Source organism: Tetrao urogallus (assembly GCF_951394365.1).
Source record: "Tetrao urogallus genome assembly, chromosome: 3".
In the NCBI taxonomy this organism is placed as follows: Eukaryota; Metazoa; Chordata; class Aves; order Galliformes; family Phasianidae; genus Tetrao; species Tetrao urogallus.
Window position 1 is genome coordinate 37,237,486 of NC_136815.1, and position 19,096 is coordinate 37,256,581.

The 19,096-nt window shown below is 41.5% G+C and overlaps 1 protein-coding gene across 1 annotated transcript; it reads left to right on the plus strand.

Annotated features, from left to right (window-relative positions):
* Window positions 1-4,507: 4,507 nt before the first annotated feature.
* Window positions 4,508-6,588, plus strand: PLAG1 (PLAG1 zinc finger; the record flags this gene model as incomplete). The annotated part of the gene is made up of 2 exons (XM_079533842.1): window positions 4,508-4,749; window positions 5,325-6,588. 2 exons carry the CDS (start codon window positions 4,508-4,510, stop codon window positions 6,586-6,588), a joined length of 1,506 nt encoding a protein of 501 aa, XP_079389968.1.
* Window positions 6,589-19,096: the final 12,508 nt, after the last annotated feature.

Genomic DNA, 19,096 nt, shown 5'->3' on the forward strand with positions numbered 1-19,096 from the left:
ACTAAGATGCTTTATTATTTTTTTAAATTAATTTTATTTTCCTTTGCAGGTCACCTTTTAAGCTGCTATTTCCTGTATAATTAAGCAGAATGAAGGCGTTAGGTTCTAGTAGAGTTGGGCCTAATCCAGAAATCTTCTCTTATTCAGTCTTTTCTAAGTAAGAAACTCAATTCTGGGCCCAGTGTTTTACATGTTTTGCTGTTATTTCTAAATTATTTGTGGTCTGTGGATTTTTTGTTTTTAACTTTATTGAAAACTTCTTTGCTTTTGTCTTATTTTATTTCTTTGTATTACTGTCCAGCATAGCGTTAGTTGAAATGATGTAAGTATATTGGAAATTGAAGTGCATAATTGCTACTGATAATGCAAGAGCAATTGATTCATACAGTTTATAATTAACAGTACATAATGTTCAGTGCATGGATCGGCTCTGTCCCTGTTAACTTTTCCTTTCTGATTCTTTCCAACTCCCAGTCTTGCCACATTCCAGCCTTTCTGAATATCCTGGTTTAGCTGGAGTCTAGTCCATTCTTCCTTTTCTTTTTCAGACCAGTAAAAATGGGAAGTACTGGATTCTGGTTTCCTCCAAGAAGAGTCAGCGGAACTGGTTAAGACCAAAATCTGAGGACTTTAGTGGGCAAACATCAGGTGTGCATTGAACAGAAGCTACTTTATTCCTGCTTTAAGTATATGCTTCTTTAAAAATAGTATTACATATGAGCTTTCGTGTAATGTGTTTGTTATATTTGATACTGCATATAATCATTCATCCTGCAGTTGTGAAAGCACCAATAAGAATGAGGATTTTAAGTGATAATTATGTTGAGACACAAACAGGCAATATTACTCATAAAATTCTTTCAGCTGGTCTTTGGAAAGTGTAATATTTGAGGATCAGTGTTTTTTTTAAGTTGTATCTCCATTGCTCAGTCTATATATCCACAAGAAAAAAAAAAAGATGATTATTTACTATTCAGGAATCAATACTGAAGTTCTTGATTGCCTCATCTGTTGAGAAACAGTACTGAGATAAAGAGTGTTTACATGTGTGGTTTTTTTTTTAATAAAACGCTGTCATTGCCAAAGATTGGATCCATACTATATTTGTTCTAATAATGCATTGTTAAGGACACTTAAATGCAGTTCAAAATCAGCTTAATTAGTTTTGATCATAGAGAAACAAAACTTGAATTCTTCATTCACACAAATGTGCTGAGTTACATCTGGTACAGCAACTAAGTTACCCGAGGTTTTGGAGAAGATGGAAGTAACGTAATATTGGCCTGAATATAGGATGGCCTCAAGCCTGGGTGTGATCCTTGCAGTTAGAACAGGAGTGAGAAGTTGTCAGCGCTGCTTACATTAAGAGATGAACTTCATATGCTGTTCTACAACAAGCATGTTTTGCATCAGAATCAGACCCTGTGCATTGCCCTTTGCATGATCTAATAATATCCTGAGTCTCTCCAGCTTGATGTGTTTTCATCTCCCCCCCACTTGCCCTCAGCATTATCAGATTATTCCATTGTCTTGTCCTTGGATGTTCCTATCCATGTGCAGTGCTCCCCACAACTGTCAGTACCCCATGCCTCAAAATTTTGTCCACTCTCTCCATTTTCCACCCAACAGCTAACCTTGCCTGCATCCCACCAGTCCTGCCTGCTTTTTCCCTTGTCACCTGTTGAGCACGGAGGCCACCTGCTGCTTTGTTTCAGCATGTTCAAATTAATCATGCTCCCTTACAGCAAGCAATAGAGGATGTTCCCTTTAGTATTTGCACTAATGCTGCCTGCCCTTCTCAGGCTGGGTGGGGATTTTGCAAACGGGTGGTGGCCCATTTCAAGGCAGCAGATGCTTCAGGACACTCCTGGAGATGCTGCTGTGCAGTGGAGCCATGTAGGTGCCCACAGGATGTGAAAACACTATATACAAGCATAGAGTGTGCTGGTATCTTTTTCTTCCCCAGAACTTCATTTGTCAGGAGGACTAGATGATCTCCAGAGGTGTCTTCCAGCCCCTACAATTCTGTGATTCTGTGAAAACGGCTAGAACAAGTTTCATTCTATCTTCAGGCCAATGTACATAGAAGACCAGTGTGTTTGTTTATGGGAAGGCACAATAAATTATGTTACCAGATCATAATTAAAGTGTACATTGAAAAATCTTTCAATCTACAAATTCATCATGTGAATGAGATTCTCTTCTTAATTACATTAGCAGCTCCATTGAAGTCTTTGGAATTGGTCTTCATTTACTCTTGATGCAGAAATACTTTGATTTCAAGTCTCCAAACAACTCTTCAATTTTTTTTTTCTCTCATAAGCTAGAAAATCACTTATGAGACAGAAACTGAAATTAAGCTGATTCTTTGAAGACCTCTGCACATTCCCAGTCATGGAATTGTTGTCCCTAGGCTTCATCCCATGAGTGAGAATGAGTCAGAGGCAAATCTGAAATAAGAGTCCTTAAAGAAACACCTTTACTGTTGCTGGGTGTCTTTAAAGAAGTTAGTGGTTCCATGTAAATCTGGGGGGAGGAAAGGTGGTCTTACAAAACCTCTTGCTTTAGGAGTGTGGTACAGCTTAATCTGCTGTTCAAAGACTATAGGGTTGAAAGGTAGCAAATTTCCATCTTGGTCTGCCAGTGTTTCTTTCCTTTTACAAAGACAAGGGAGAAGTTATGGGAAGGAGGGAGGAAGAGGCATAGACAAAGATGTTACTCTATATATATATGTTTCAAATGGAAATCTCAAATCTGAGGCATTCATAAAAATACACATGCAGATATTAAAAAGGCACGTTCCCTTCTTCTCTACCTCCCTGCTGACACAGCCCTCCTGTCCTGTCACAGCCTGAGGAAAACACAGGCCTTCCTTCCTCGCTTTCTTCCAGCACGGCGCTGGGCTGTGGCAGGGGCTTTGGAGCTTACCAGGCCTCCCCTGCTGCCGGCTGGGATGTTTGCTTTGCTCATTGTGGAGGTGGCACAAGGCCGGAGCAGCTGCTGCCTGGTGCTCCCTGCCTGACTCCTGGCTGCTCTGCTCCACCTGTCCCAGCAGCTGCCGGCTTCCCTGGCCCTGCTGCAAGCGGGCATGGGGACAGCCGGCCACCAAGCCTCAGCCTCTGCCCACAGCCTTGCTGCTGTCCGGCCCAGCCCAGCCTGTTCTTGCGCAGCTGTGCTGGTGGAGGTCGGGCTGGATGGCAGCTGCAGGGCTGTGACACCAGGGTGGGGGGAATTGTCAGTGTTGTGGGAGAAAGGCCTAATGTCGGGCTTTTCAGCCCTGCCCGCTGTTTGCATTGAGTGTAGCCCTCCTGCCGCCCTCCTCTCTGTCCATGATGCCGCAGACTTCGCATTTGGCCCTTCCCACCATGGATAGAGCTGGGTTGAGTATCTAAAGTACCAATTGTGCTCTGATGATTCTGTTAGTGACTTCTGACAGTGGAGGATTGTTGAGTGCCCTGTAGTCACAGGCACCGAGTTGCTACCATACGTTATCAGATTGTGAATTTAAAGTCATCCTTGCCAACAGATCAGATGTGAGCATCACACACCTCCTGTAGCCAAAGGCTGCTGGTTTCATTCACAGTTTGCAGTGCATCAGGAGGGGCTAGGTTCCTCCTGAAGGTCTGAGAGCCTTCATCCCAAGCTAACCTCAGCCTCCCCATTTAAAACCCTTGCGCCTTGCAGGGTAGTTTGAGGAAAATGCAGGTTTCCCATGCGGGGCTGATAAAAGGCCTAATCCATGAAGTTTGTTAGTGAGACATCACAGCTCTGTGAGCAGAGGAGAATTTCACTTGGCATTGGAAATTATTGTAAATGTTTGCATTTTGCTAGAAAAGAGATGCAAACAGTAACCAAAATTATCCGATATACCAGAGAGTGTGAGCTTTGCACCCCCCCCCCACCCCAAACTGCCAAAAAGCTGCTTTTCATGTAGATTTTCAAACTCCCAGTTGCATTTCAAGATGTACAGATTTTCATTTTGATAACCGTGTATGTGCATGTGTGCGTGCATGTGTGTGTATGTCTGTACAAACACCACAGGCACAACTTTAATTCCTTTGAAACCTGAAGCTGCCAAAAGCTTTCTTCATATGTTCTGAAGTGAGTTCTTTGTCTGATGCCTCCTGAAACCTGACAAACTTTGCTGTTCTCCATCAATGCCTGAGGGGAAGGTTGTGAGGTGTAATTTCAGGGCATATGTGGATCTGTTCATCCTGAGCAATGCATTATAAGAGTTGCAGCAAATAGTGTAAAGAAACCTACAGGTATTACATTAGACCAGCTGAACCTAATTTTATTTTTAACTTTTATTCAGAAGCATCACATAGCAAGTAAACTTCAGAATTTAAGTTTAGTTACAAACTAGTTGTTTCTTATTTTTTTTTTCCAGTCCCCTTTTGCTTTCTTTTACGACCACATGAAACTTGAGAAGCCATCTAAAGCTAAATCATTTAGTGGAGTTGGGCAATTCCCAAGTGTCCAACAAGAAGGCCTGGTTTAGGCTGCGATGGCCACTGTCATTCCTGGTGATTTGTCAGAAGTAAGAGATACCCAGAAAGTCCCTTCAGGGAAACGTAAGCGTGGTGAAACCAAACCAAGAAAAAACTTTCCTTGCCAACTGTGTGACAAGGCCTTTAACAGTGTTGAGAAATTAAAGGTTCACTCATACTCTCACACAGGAGAGAGGCCCTACAAGTGCACACAACAAGACTGCACCAAGGCCTTTGTTTCTAAGTACAAATTACTAAGGTATTAAACTCTATTTATCTTTCAGATTATATTATCTATTTTATGTTGGCCGTGTTAAGCCGTGTAAAAGTATATATTTGTGTACGCCTTCAGCTGATTGCAGAGAGGATGTGTTAATTAAAAGTAGCCATTGGATTGTTTCTAGAAATCTAAATTACATAAGTTTGCAAGCTATTGTCTTTGATTTTGTTTCTTAATTTGTTTTCTGTTTTTGTTTTCTGTTTGTTTGTTTTCTTAATGAGAATAGAATTTGCATTTGTATAAGGAATTGTCACAAGAAAAGAGTATGGACTGAAAATTTTTGGCTATGGACTTTTACACAAGTACTTTCATACTTGCCCATATACCCCTGTTACAGTAGCTAAAACCCACCAAAACTAAAGTGTCGATTTAAGAGAAATGGCTCGTGTTTTGCTATATTTTAATTTGTCAAACTGTCTTTGTAGTGTCATGCTTTCAGTTAAAAGGTTCTGTTGAAAAGCAACCTTAGTGTAGTATTTAGCTGCCATTAAAAAAATGAGCACGTGTGTTTTTTGATCAAAATAATTACTTACAGAATATATCTGTGTTTAAAGGCATATGGCTACTCATTCTCCTGAGAAAACCCACAAGTGTAATTATTGTGAGAAAATGTTTCACCGAAAAGATCACCTAAAGAATCACCTACATACACACAATCCCAACAAAGAGGCCTTTAAGTGTGAAGAATGTGGAAAGAACTACAATACCAAGCTTGGGTTCAAACGTCACCTGGCTTTGCATGCTGCAACAAGCGGTGACCTCACCTGTAAGGTATGTTTGCAGACTTTTGAAAGCACAGGAGTGCTGCTGGAGCACCTAAAAACTCATGCAGGCAAGTCATCGGGTGGAGTGAAGGAGAAAAAACACCAGTGTGAACACTGTGATCGTCGGTTCTACACCCGAAAGGATGTCCGTAGACACATGGTAGTGCACACTGGAAGAAAGGACTTCCTCTGTCAGTACTGTGCACAGAGATTTGGGCGGAAGGATCACCTAACGCGCCACATGAAGAAAAGTCACAACCAAGAACTTTTGAAGGTCAAAACAGAGCCAATGGACCTTCTAGATCCCTTTACCTGCAACGTTTCTGTGCCTATCAAGGATGAGCTGCTTCCAGTGATGTCGTTACCTTCCAGTGAACTGACATCAAAGCCATTTACAAACACTTTGCAATTAAATCTCTACAACACTCAGATTCAGTCCATGCAGAGTTCTGCATCCTCTCACCAAATGGTTGCCACATCGTTACCATTGGGGATGCCTTGTCCAATAGATATGGAGTCTGTCCACCCTTCGCACCAGCTATCGTTGAAATATCCGCTCAGTTCTACCTCATATGCAGTTTCTATGCCTGAAAAAGAACAGCCTTTGAAAGGGGAAATCGAAAGTTACTTAATGGAGTTGCAAAGTGGTATGCCTTCTTCATCCCAGGATTCTCAAGCATCTTCATCAAAACTAGGGCTGGATCCACAAGTAGGGCCACTAGATGATGGGTCTGGGGAGGTTTCCCTTTCCAAGGGCTCCGTTCCTATTAGTGAACCTCTAAACACCCCGTCATTGGACTTTTCTCAGCTGTTCAACTTCATACCCGTCAATGGCCCTCCCTATAATCCTTCTGTTTCGGTGGGAAACCTTGGAATGAGTTACACGCAGGAGGAGGCACATTCTTCTATGACTCAACTTCCACCACAGACACAGGATCCACAAGATCCTAGCAATAGTATAGGTCTTGGGTCTCTGCACTCATTGTCAGCAGCTTTCACGAGCAGTCTAAGCACAACCACCACCCTACCACGATTTCATCAAGCTTTCCAATAGGATGTACAAAGCTGGCTTGTTACTGTCTATTTGTAGAAATGCCTTAGGTGACCATTTTTAACTTAGTGCCTACTATAAGACATTATCAGTTCTCTGCTTTTGTACAGTACCAATCTCATGAAGCCAGTAAGAAATTTAAATTAACTTTTTAAAAATGTTTTGAAAGTGTTTATTCTCAGCTGTGTTTACTTCATTGTTTTTGTTTTTGTTTTTTTTTTTTAAAGTCTCATTGTATTGTTTTCATTTTCACTGCCAATTGACCCATTTAAAATGTCCACTAGAAAGTCATCCCAAGCAAACTTTCAACACGCATCCCTTTTAAAACCTTTTCAACCTTACAGCCACTCTGTTCTATTGATGTGGTGGAGCTACCATTTTTACCTTTTATATATTACAGCATTTGCAAAGGATCCATTTCAAACATGTATCACAAAGTTTCCTGAAGATCAGGGAAAAATTTTCTCCGGTCCCTTTCCAAAAAAAAAACCTCTTCCCAAATGGTGACATCTGATCTGTTCTATAATGACAAATTTTAATTTTTAAATAAAGATAGAATTCAGATTTTTCTGAAAATTTGGATGTGTATATGTAGAAGTCCATATATATACACATGTACATATATATAACATTTTGACTTATATTGAAGTCATTATAAAAGGTGTTAAGAATTTTGCCATTTTCTGGCTTAAATTTTTGTGGCTTGTTATAAATATTGGAAGAAAAAGAATACAGTTTAATTTTCTAAAACCGTGGCTGAACAGAACTTCAACAGAGAATCTCTGCTTGCCTAACTGACAAAAGTTTCAAGTTGAATTTGGAACTGTGTTGTGCTTTCATGACTCTGGTAGAGGAAAACAGGCAAATTTAATGGCTGATCTTGAAATATAAAAGTGTTGTAATTTAGTAATGCAGAATATTTTGTCGCAGTTTTTGTTTTAATTCTTAACTTGCTGTTTTTTTTACCTTTAGTAGCATAGAAAGAGTACTGCATAGGAATCTTCCAGTAGCGTACTGACTTTTGTAGGGATCGGTCTTCTCCCAGCTGCCACCACCAAAGGGTGGATCAAGTCCAGCCAGAAAGTGTGTATCTATTTTAACTTCAATATTAGTGTGCAGTCAGAGAGTGAATGTAAATTTACAAATACCATTTTTTGGGTTTTTTTTTTTATTGGAATGAACTTTTCAGTTGTGTTACATGGTGTGTTATGTCCTCCTAAGCAACAAGTTAGATGTTAATCATTCTTTCTACACCTGGGTACTTGGTTAGGGACTTTTTGCCCACTGCCAAGATTTAAAGACAGGACTCTTAGGAGTGAAGTAAAAGCATATTGCTTACACCACTTTTGCCTAATGCAATATTTTCTATTCCCCAACCCCTAATAACCAAAAGAGGAAAAAAAGAAAAAAAAAAAAAACAAAAACAAACCTGTGATGCATGAAAGCAAACTCGAGTTGCTGTAATTCAACAATAACACGCTTTTCCTTGTCATTTTTGTACGAGGAATTAAAATAGAAATTGAGTGCATTAGTATCTCTCAAACAATAATGAGGATTCATACGAGGTTTTAAGTGGTTAAACTAAATATACTTCACAGAAACAAAAGTTGCTCCCATTTAAGGAGCTCATGCTCCAGATGTTTTATCAGTAGCTCCTACTTTTTTTTTTAATTCTAGGAGCAATATGCAGGTGTAGTTTTACTATTTTATACATATATGTATTTAAATTTTATTACTGAAAGATAACATTTTTATAAATGTGTTTGTGTTCCAAAGGCATTAAAATAAGGATGTATTAATAAGGAAAATACCTTTTGAAATTCTACAAATTGCTCCTAGATTTTGGGTTTAGGAGCTTGTTATCTCAAAGTGGGCTTTTAGCTCTGCTTCATGACTGCTTCCTCTGGTTTCTATGAAACAGATCGCTTGCTTACTTACATCTTTAGTTGAATGATTTGTTCAATATTGCTTTTTTTTTTTTTTTTTCTCATCACTTTTATAAAGGAAAGAAAAACACAGGTGAACAGAGCACAAGGTGAACGCCACAGAATGTATTTCTGGTTAAAACTCAGCAACCACAATGCACGTAGGGACAACTTGGCTTTCTTCTGAGTCTTTTCAGACAATTTGGGATGAAGAGCAACGGCCTCCCTTGCTCCTGTGAGCTCTGTTCCACGTGAAGCAGAGCCCAGCCTCTCCCTGTGAGCAGAGAGATGCTCTGCTCGGCTCTGGCAGCGGCTGTGGAATGGATGGGCCGCTCTCTTCTTCCCGACAGTGATGCACACAGACCCTGGGAGCTTCAGCTCTGTGAGCAGTTTTTGGATGGCCTGGAGGGAGTTCTTTGCTCGAGCGTCACAAATGAGTTCAGTTTCCTCTGCCGCTGCCAGATAGTTGGCCAGATGCTCGCTGAGGGGAGTCGATGTGGCACATCTGACACTCAGCGCAGGGCAGTGCCACCTCTTATCAGTCCCAGCCGCTGATCAGACTCGATGACAAAAACCCAACAAACACTCGGCCAACACCCAGTTCTTAGTACTTAGCCGGAGTCCTTACTCCTTGGTTAGTGCCTTAGCTTCCTGAAAAGGGCTTGACATTTCACTTCAGAGGTAGACATACATTTCAGTGGAGGAGCAGGGACCTCAGACAAGGTATTGAACCTCATTCAGTCAGGGCTGCAGCCGGCGGCTGCGCTCGGCCTGTGCCGCTGAGCTAGGATGCAGGACGGTGTGGAAGCAGATATGACACTGTAAGCAATATTAACACATTAGTGCTTTTGGATATTATTTAGGCAGAGTCAGTATTGGCAACTACTAAAACGTCATTTTTTAAACCCTGTTTTCTAGGTTTCAAATTGGTTCTTTGAGGGAGGGGGGGAGGGCTGGCTGATCGTGCACCACTCTTTGTGCAACTTCGAAACTTCTAGTGAGGTTTGTTGGTTTTTGTTTTGTTTTGTTTTGTTTGTTCTGTTTTGTTGGTTTTTTTTTTAATATATATATTTTTGTGTACTTGTTGCTTGTGCTTAATTTAGTAGTAAATTGTGGAATAGAGTGATTTATTGTTAATTTGGCAGTAGCGGTTTTTTAAAACCATATACTGACTGAAACATGAGCCAGAGCTGATTGCTTTATTAAGCTAATAATGAATGTTAAGAGTACATATTTTCAGGATCATTTGCCTAGTGAGCTAAACATGTATTATAGGCCAATATTTTTTAAAATAAAGCTTGGTCAACCTCTATGTTACACATATTACAAGATATAGCACTTTCAAAAGAAAACCTAAACCTTTTAAGAAAGTTTCTTACAGGTTATGCTTTTTATTATAAAACCTTTTATTATAATTTGTTTCAAGTGCCATTAGATTACATATATGTAGGCCTTTGGTATAATGCTTTGTGTACAAAATGGTAGACATTGTAATTTTAAACAGGTACATTTTTACAGTGTTTTCTTATCAATTTGCTATATTGCACAGAACCAGTGTGTCTTTCTTAAGGGTTTTACAATGGTTTTTACTAGGTTTACATGTTTCAAACTACACTGTCTTCTACTGCCATTTTGAATACCAGTCAAAAAAGAAAAAAGAAAAAAAAAAAAAAGAAAAGAAAGAGTTTGTCCTCACCAATTGTAAATTGTGTCCTCTGGAGTTCTGGGTGGTAACTATTGCAAAAATATTTAACACGCAGTATTTGATGCAGATTTTTTTATCATATGCTCTCAACGCTATGCTGCTGTCTGAAGTTAACTTAGGGCCTGATCCTGCATCCGTAGACGTCAAGGGGAGCAGGGCTGCATCCTTCGTTATGTCTGTCTCATACACTGGTTTAGCAGCTCATCCTGTATTCTTCTCAGTCTATAGATAAGCCTCCGAAATAAATGTACTTACCTGGTATGTAGTAAACTGTATAGACTTAGCTGCCCATTCTGCATCTTCCCAGTGTACAATTAAAACCATAGGCATTAGCATTACACTCAGCGTACAAACAATGCCACAGTAGTTCAAAATGTGTTTGGATAGTCCCAAAGCTTTATGTAATAAGGGTGTCTTACTTTGTTGGAAGGCAGTGTCTTTTGATAACAGTTATCTAGCCCTGGAAGTGACACAGAACTATTGCTAATCATATGTAAACACTTTTCAGTATAAGCTTCAGTGGTACAGTTGAACCAGAGTGAATGTTTATCTCCTCAGAAACACTCCTGCAATATTGTTATATTGGATCATGCTGCTAATGTAACTTGGGATACAACTCCTCTCATGGTGCTACAAACCTCCCTGTCTCATTCAGATGTATTTTTACCCATAGAAAAAAGGACTATACTAGACCTATAGTTGTATGATATATTTTTATACTGTGACTTAATTTGTCATTAATGAACTTTGTACAACACCACAATGTATTCATATGCACTTGCAGAAGTAAAATGTTGGACATGCAAATTTAAACGCTGACAAGCCCAGCTCTTGTTCACAAAAATAGATGATTTAGTTAAAATTAAATGTGGGCTTTTTATATGGTGTGGAGTGAAGAACATACTATATATTACTAAAAGCTTCTGAATTTAGACAAAAACTGGGAAAGAGTATATTGGGGAATGATGACACACCCAAACCTGACTCGGATTGCTGAAATTCTATTTTTTAGATAGTGGGAAAATTATTTGGACTCGAATGCTAAAATCTTTCAATGATAAAATTTTTTAGTCAAAAATAGAGAAAAAAGAACACAGAAAACCCTGCATTCCAGACAGAATTTGTGTATGTTTCTTGCATTTAAAAATTTGCTATCCTGTGATATGGGAAATTGAGTTGCTTATCATGTATATGTACTTTAAAATGTATTCACAAACTACTGTTGTATTTGTATAAAATATAGACAAAAAGATTGCGTATATATTTTTGTGTATAAGCTCTGTAAAATAGCAATCACATTATGAAGCTGCAGCAGAACTTCATTTTAAACATTCACATCCAAAGAAACAGACTATTTATTGTCCACATACCCTGATTATAAAATATACCTTGCTGCTATTAAACAATAGTGCTGCAGCTTCTTGTGGCCTACAGTGTTATGTTTGCTGTACAAAAATATGTGAACTCCACAAAATATATCAATAAAATTACAGAATGGTTTTAGTTAATGAATAACTTATGCCTGGCATTTCAATAGATAATCTCGGTCTGCATGCTTGGGATGACAATAAGTAATTTTACATGCATCCAGTTTTGCTGGGTGTAGTTATTCTGATTTTGCAAAGGTGTGACTCTTTCTGACTGATGACTGGTAAAATGTCAGTTTTTCAGAAAATCTAGCACGCGTAAGTTTCTGCGTTTCATGATTTTACCAAGGAACAGATTGGATGATGCTGCTGTGTCTGTGACAAGACAGATTCCAACCGAAGAAAGCAGTTGCATTTGCCATCAAACTGCCCTTTGAAATGCTGTGAAGAGCTGGAAGGTGAGTTTGGGGGTCTCATGTGGGAGAAATGGGCGAGTGATTCGCTCCATTCCTTCAGATGAATGCAAGTAATTTATCTTTATTGTTATAGTTTGTAGGAGAAACTGTGAGACTGTGGCATGTGCTACAGGCACAGTGTGTGGGTTGCCTCTCTGATACGCTTCCAGGAGAAACTTCATTGTTTTGGTATCACACACCTCCTGTCTGCCCGTGACATTGCAGAGGAAACCTTGCTGACAGATCTGACCGATGCACTGAGCGAAGAGGTACCGCGGAACCAGCAGCCTACCCACAATTGCAGAAAGTTGCAGAAAGTGTTTTTTCCCCATACAGCCGTTTCCCCAGAATGAACTGTTTTCCAGGAAAGTAAAAGACTTAACATTTGCTGTGACACTGCTTTGAAGTCACATTTTATTGCTCTTCAAAATATATATTTCTAACGCCCTGCTCTTCCATTTCTTTCATTTTTAGATTTTTTCCTGTTCACCAGTCTGAAAGAAAGGATCTTTCCAGAGTCATTGACTGTGTCATACAGACACTTTTGCTTTCTTGTGACTCCCAGCTGTTTCCTCTGAACTGACTTATCACTTCTGTGTCACAGGTTTCTAACTGAGAGTTGGCCGTGGTGTGTTAAGAGTCAACAGCTCTACAGATGGAGGAAGAGGCAGTTCCTGTCTTCAACTGCTTCTTGTCCAAATTTGCCTGAAAGGTATAGAAGGAAGGTGAAGACATAAACTGTAGTGCAGCACTGAACTGTCTGAGATTCTGCAAAGCCCCCATCGCTCCCCTGAGAGAACTCCTCCCTGTCTCACTCTGGTAGATGGTGTCATCCACCATAACAGCATTAAGATGTTCTCCTTCCAAACTGATCCCCTCTGTGACAAGTGGGAGGCGGTTGCATGGATGGCATCTGTGTTACATTCAGACATCTCTTTGCAAGATCGCTCCAGAGCTTTCTCTGTTAAATTCTGGAGCCTCTTCCAAGACTTGAAGGAGTTGGGTGTGAGGTTGAAAATCCTCAACATGACAAGAACCTCTGTTCTTGTGCCTCATATAAACTGGCACATCTTCAACAGGGAAGGGAATTTTTCTAAATTCCTTTCAAAATTTTCTTATTTCTTAAAAGAGAGAGTAAATTCTTTCTTCTGTATTAACTAAATGGGTAAAAAGCCCAGGTGTCCCGTCTCAATTTCTGGAAGGCTAGAGCTAGGCAAAAAGGCAGAAGTTCAGGGTTTTACCAGTATACTGAGGGGCTTTCAAGCTCAATGAATTCTTTTTCACATCTTGCATCTTCCTTTGGCAAAAAAGAAATTATGCTTTGTTAAAAGAAACATTCGGAAAAATGACTGGAGCTGTACAAAACCACAGCCATTCATCCCTTCCTTCTCTCTGCTGTAGCCGTCCCTGTCCAAAACATCTGTAAGAACATACAGAAAAATGGTCCCTCAATATCATCTGTATATCTGGTCTCTCTGCCCTGCAGGAATAGAAGAAAAAGATTATGCTTTCTCCCTTTGCTCTCCCTTTTTTCCTTCCTATTAATAAGTATGCCCTAACATACAGAATGTCTGGGGCTTTTTTGACAGAGAAATCAAAAACCTGCGACCCAGAGCTTCTGTCAGGTTTGCAAGAACTGAACAGCTACATACTGTTGGCTTCCCTCCTTTGCAAATTAAAACATGTATTGCACCGGATTGAAATGCAGGTTTGTGGAGTGGCAGTTGCTGTAGCTGGCACAGCAATGGCTTGAGATCCCAAACAGGCAACAAGTAGGCCAGCAAGATAAGCTGGATTACAAAATTTAGTGTGTGCTTACAAGTTTGGGAAACGTAATAGAGGATTAACTACTGCTTATCATTACTGGCTAGTGCCCCTGGCAAGTAGACAGCAATGTCTTCCATTTTTTGAACAACAGTGGAGATAGTGATATTGGAAAAGACAGACCACAGTTGTGTGAAATAACAAGTTCCTGGTCACATGTTATATTCCAGGTATTTCAACATAAACATTCTCAACTAATAATAAGCACAGTGTGTAACATCTTGCCCAGTATTTTTATATATACTTGCTTGTTGCAGTGACCCACATGTCTTCAAGGAATCAATCTTTTCTGATTAGTAAGTATTTTTAAAATGTAATTAATAGTTGTGTTTTTCCATGCCGTTGCCGTCCCACAACTTTGTCTCTTTCAGGGATGTTTGTGTCATAAAATCGCCAGCTACAAACCTCGTTTGCCACCCGGTGCACCAAAGATACATCAGCTAACAGCAGAACGCTGTGGATTCAGGACTGTAATGTATGCTATGATTGGTTTGAAATTCATTTGAATTGGGAGTTTGCCCCTGGCACTGCTTTTCACTGTTGCACTGTACAAAGAAGAATGGTACAGTGTAATTTCGTATAAATCACTCGGTGGGTGTAAAATAATGCAGAGTACCAAAATAGTGACTGTTGCTGAAAATCAGTATATTGCCTACATTTGTGTGTGTGTGTGTATATATATATATATATGTACAAAAGTGTGTGCCTGTATGCATGCATGGGGAAACCTGGAAAAGTTGAGAAATACGTTTTGATTCACTTCAAAAAATGTAAGCATGGAACTTCAGTGTTTTTCAAGTCCAAAGTGAATCACGCAGTTGGTAAAGGTATCTCCCATTAAACAGCGCTTGGTTTCCCAGACACATTGGAAGAGTTTCTTCCAATTACTCGATTTATCTACGAGAGGCAGCAGTTTATCTGCAGGGTGCACAGCCTGCTGTGAGGAAGGTGTTTGTCAGCTATGCCTGTGAAGCACCAGATAGAAATTCAGTACAAGAGTTCTGTGGGCTGTGCCTTTGAGTTTAAGCTCTGGCTTATTGCCTTTATTATTAAATGGTTGCACACGTGGTCATGGGTACATAGTTAAGTTCCTCTCAGAAGTACTTACACTGAAAATGAAAATAAAATAAACATTCTGTATGACTAAGGGGACATAAGATAAAGGAGCAACCTTCAAACTGTAACATAGGAGCAGGAATTATCTAACACTGAGGACAAGCAAGCATAGACTAACTTGCCAAACTCATTGAAATCTGTCCCACTGTCCTAGTGATCATCACGGTAACGGAGCTGACTGTAATCAGTGGTCAGGGGTTTTGTGAGATGCTGGGATCCACTGCCCCTTCCAGGTGCCACCTGCAACAGCAAGGGTTCAGTCCCAAGCACCAGCATTACATCTGCTGTGCCTGGGAAAGCAGCTGTCACATAGCACTAACATTGTCCCATAGGTCCTTTGCTGTGTGCGATTCACGTTGCTCATTGAGCACAGAAGCCATTTCCTAGTCCCCAAGTTACAACTCTCAAATTCCACCATTGCTCTTTGCTATCTTCCCACAACCCAGCAAAGCTGTTTGTCAGCAGTGCTACAGGGGCAGGACTGCAAAAGCACTCTTGGACAACATGGCTGGAAGCATTGCATGACGTGCCTTGCCTTATGAGAGCAGTAATCCCACAGGGGGAGGCACCCATATCTGTGTCACCTGAAAGTGTTCTGTGGTCCGGAGTTTCACCTTTGTCATCCTCACACCTGAATTTAGACCATCTCAGCTTGTCTCAAGGTGCTCTTCTGCAACTGTGATATTAACCCACAACACTAGGTTCCCAGTTGTTATCCCTGGTCCATTTGTGGTCAGAGGGGCCACAGTGAATGGGCTATGAAACTCCCCTGCTTTGCTTCAGATGCCTCCAGGTAACACCTCAGAGCATTGCAGCAGGGAGAGCCTCTGCTTGGTGCTCTGAAACCTTTCTGGGATGAAAATAAAAAATCTCAAGCAACTGTCTGGCAGTGTGTGTGTTTGAAACTTGATCTTATTATTTATAAACGAGGATTTAACCTTTTAAAATGGTTATTACTATGGCTCTATCCTAAAGAAGTGCTGTAAGATCACATCACAACTCCCACAGATGAGCTTGTTGGCATTTAGATTTGCCTCTCAGCACATTAATGAAAACTTGTCTGCATTTGCTACTACAAGGTGTCATTTGCAAAGTAACCAAACTCTAAAATACAAACTGTATTCACTTCTGGCTCGTCCTGGCAGTTAAATAAACAGTTGATTGTGGCCTATCCTCAGAGCAGGCTGTATGTATAGACTGGCTTCAAATGATGATATCGCTTACGCCTGCACAATTGATTTTATCAGAACTGCGCTCATGCAATTCAGAATACCGTTAGAGGCCTGTGAGGTGTGATTGGAAGCAGCACTTGCACTGTGAAAAAAGTGAGAAGGAATGTAAGTTCATCTTCAAACCCGAAAGTGAGATCACAGAGACTGTCAGCAAGTGGAAAAAAAAGAAAGCTTTGATTTAGAAAGGGTAAAGAAACCTCAGAAGTCACAAAGACAGGCTAAGGAGCCATGCTGTTTTCAGAGCAGAATAAGTACTTAGGAGATAAATGTAGGAATTCAATAGAAACACAGTGCTACCTTAATGCTGGAAAGCACTTTTTAGAAGCCACTGAACACTGAGGCCTAACAGGGGTTGGTGCATTTTTCACTGAGCAGATGCGCAAATAATAAAGTAATGGTCATGGAGAAGAATTTAACTATATGCTTTAAGAACAAAGGGGACAGACTCTGCAGCAGGGACTGTAGTGATAGCACAATGGGAAATGGGAAAGACAGAATGAAGAGAGATTTAGACTGGATATAAGGGAAAAGTTTGTTACGATAAGGGTGGTCAGGCACTGGAATAAGTTGACCAGAGAGGTGGTGGGTGCCCCATCCCTAGAAACATTCCAGGTCAAGGTGGATGGGGCTCTGAGCAGCTTGATGCAGCTGTAGGTGTCCCTGTTCATTGCAGGGGAGTTGGACCAGATGACCTTTAAAGGTCTCTTCCAATTCAAACAGTCCTATGGTTCTATGAAACTCTGAGATAGTTCTGACCCTTAGTTCTATCCTTTTTATGGTTTAGACAAAAATGTGGCTGTAAGCAAGCATGAGAGCAGTGTGTCTTGATGAAACGCAAACTCCTCTTTACAAGGAAGGACACGGGCATTTGGTACATACCTGCTGTGGTGTGCTGCACCTGTGTCAGTGTTAGACTGCAGCCTTTGGTATCAGAGTTGTCCTCTGTTTTGCAAATCTATGAACAGTGGTAGTAACTAACACTACTGGCAGATGGAGTTCTTGGACTACTGCTGAGATACCCATGGGTGATGCTGTGTTCCTCAGTTTGAAGCATGGCTGAAGCTGAGAAGTCGCTGCAGCATGAGAAGTACATTTTATTGTAGAAGTGTGGCACAGAAGCCTGGAATGTCAGGATCCTGCCACAAGTTATTGGCACTGCCACATACTGCAGCCCTTAGGGCACAGGCTGTACGCTTTGCTGTTGTTCAAGGCCTTTGACATGGTCCCCCACCCCATCCCCACCACATGTGGATTTGATGGGGGGGCCACTTGAGGATAAGAAATTGGTTGAAAGGCCGCAGACAGAGGGTGGTCATCAATGGCTCAATGTCCAGGTGGAGGCCGGTAACGAGTGGCGTCCCCCAGGGTCTGTCTTGGGACCGGTGCTCTTCAACATCTTTATCAGTGACATCGATGATGGAATCGAGTGCACCCTCAGCAAATTCGCTGATGATACCAAGCTGAGTGTGCTATTGACATGGTAGAAGGAAGAGATGCCATTCAGAGGGACCTCAACAAGCTGGAAAGGTGGGCCCAGGTGAACCTGATGAGGTTCAACATGGCAAAGTGCAATGTTTTGCACTTGGGCCAGAGGAATCCCAGGCATCCATACAGACTGGAAGGAGAGCAGCCCTGCAGAGAAGGACCTGGGAGTCTTGATGGATGAAAAGCTTAACATGAGCCAGCAGTGTGCTCTTGTGGCTCAGAAGCAAATGGTATCCTAGGCTCCATCAGAAGAGGGGTGGCCAGCAGGGACAGGGAGGTGATTGTCCCCCTCTACTCTGCTCTTGTGAGGCCCCATCTGGAGTACTGTGTCCAGGTCTGGAGCCCCCAGTACAAAAAAAGACAGGGAGCTGTTGGAGAGGGTCCAGAGGAGAGCCACAAAGATGATCAGGGGACTGGAGCACCTCCCCTATGAAGACAGGCTGAGGGAGCTGGGTTTGTTCAGCCTGGAGAAAAGAAGACTGCGGGGTGACCTCATTGCAGCCTTTCAGTACCTAAAAGGAGCCTACAAACAGGAGGGGAATCAACTCTTTGAAAGGGTTGATAACAGCAGGACAAGGGGAAATGGTTTTAAGTTGAGGGAGGGGAGATTTAGGTTGGATGTCAGAGGGAAATTCTTTACAGAGAGAGTGGTGAGGTGCTGGAACAGGCTGCCCAGAGAGGTTGTGGATGCCCCGTCCCTGGAGGTGTTCAAGGCCAGGTTGGATGGGGCCCTGGGCAGCCTGGTCTAGTATTGAATGTGGAGGTTGGTGGCCCTGCCTGTGGCAGGGGGATGGAGATTCATGCTTGAGGTCCCTTCCAACCCTGGGCATTCTGTGATTCTGTGATTCTGTTACTTCTAAAAGTTCATATTACATGTTTGTTCTTACTGACACTTACAGCAGCCAAAGCTCAAGACATGCTGAAGTTCCCTGCTGGTAAGGGCTGGTTCACACAGCTTTCTTTTTCCTTATGTTGCTGCAGAAATAGCAGCAACATGGCAACAGCACGTCTGAAGGCCTCCCTGGGTGCCCAGTATGGGTACGCTTGGGGAAGGCATTGGGATGAGGGGGGCTGCCAGCCCAGCATCCTTCTTCTGGGCAGGGACAGTGGAGCTGAATGTGGCTGGGAGGTAAGGTGAAGCTGAATGTGGCAAGGATGTCCTGCGGTGTCTGTGTCTCAAGAGAAGAAACTGGGCCATGTTGAGAGCACAAGAAAATATGTTCTGTAAAAGATAAAAGCCTGGTTGGTTTCAAATCGGCTCTAACTGCATTTACAACAAAAATAATTGGATGTCCCCCTGCTCCAGCCCTCAGCAGTTGGCTTGAGACAAGTCGGCTACAGTCAGTCTGCTTCAGCCCCAAAGTACGCCCCTCTTCCTGTTCAAGAGGTTCAGTGTGTTCCC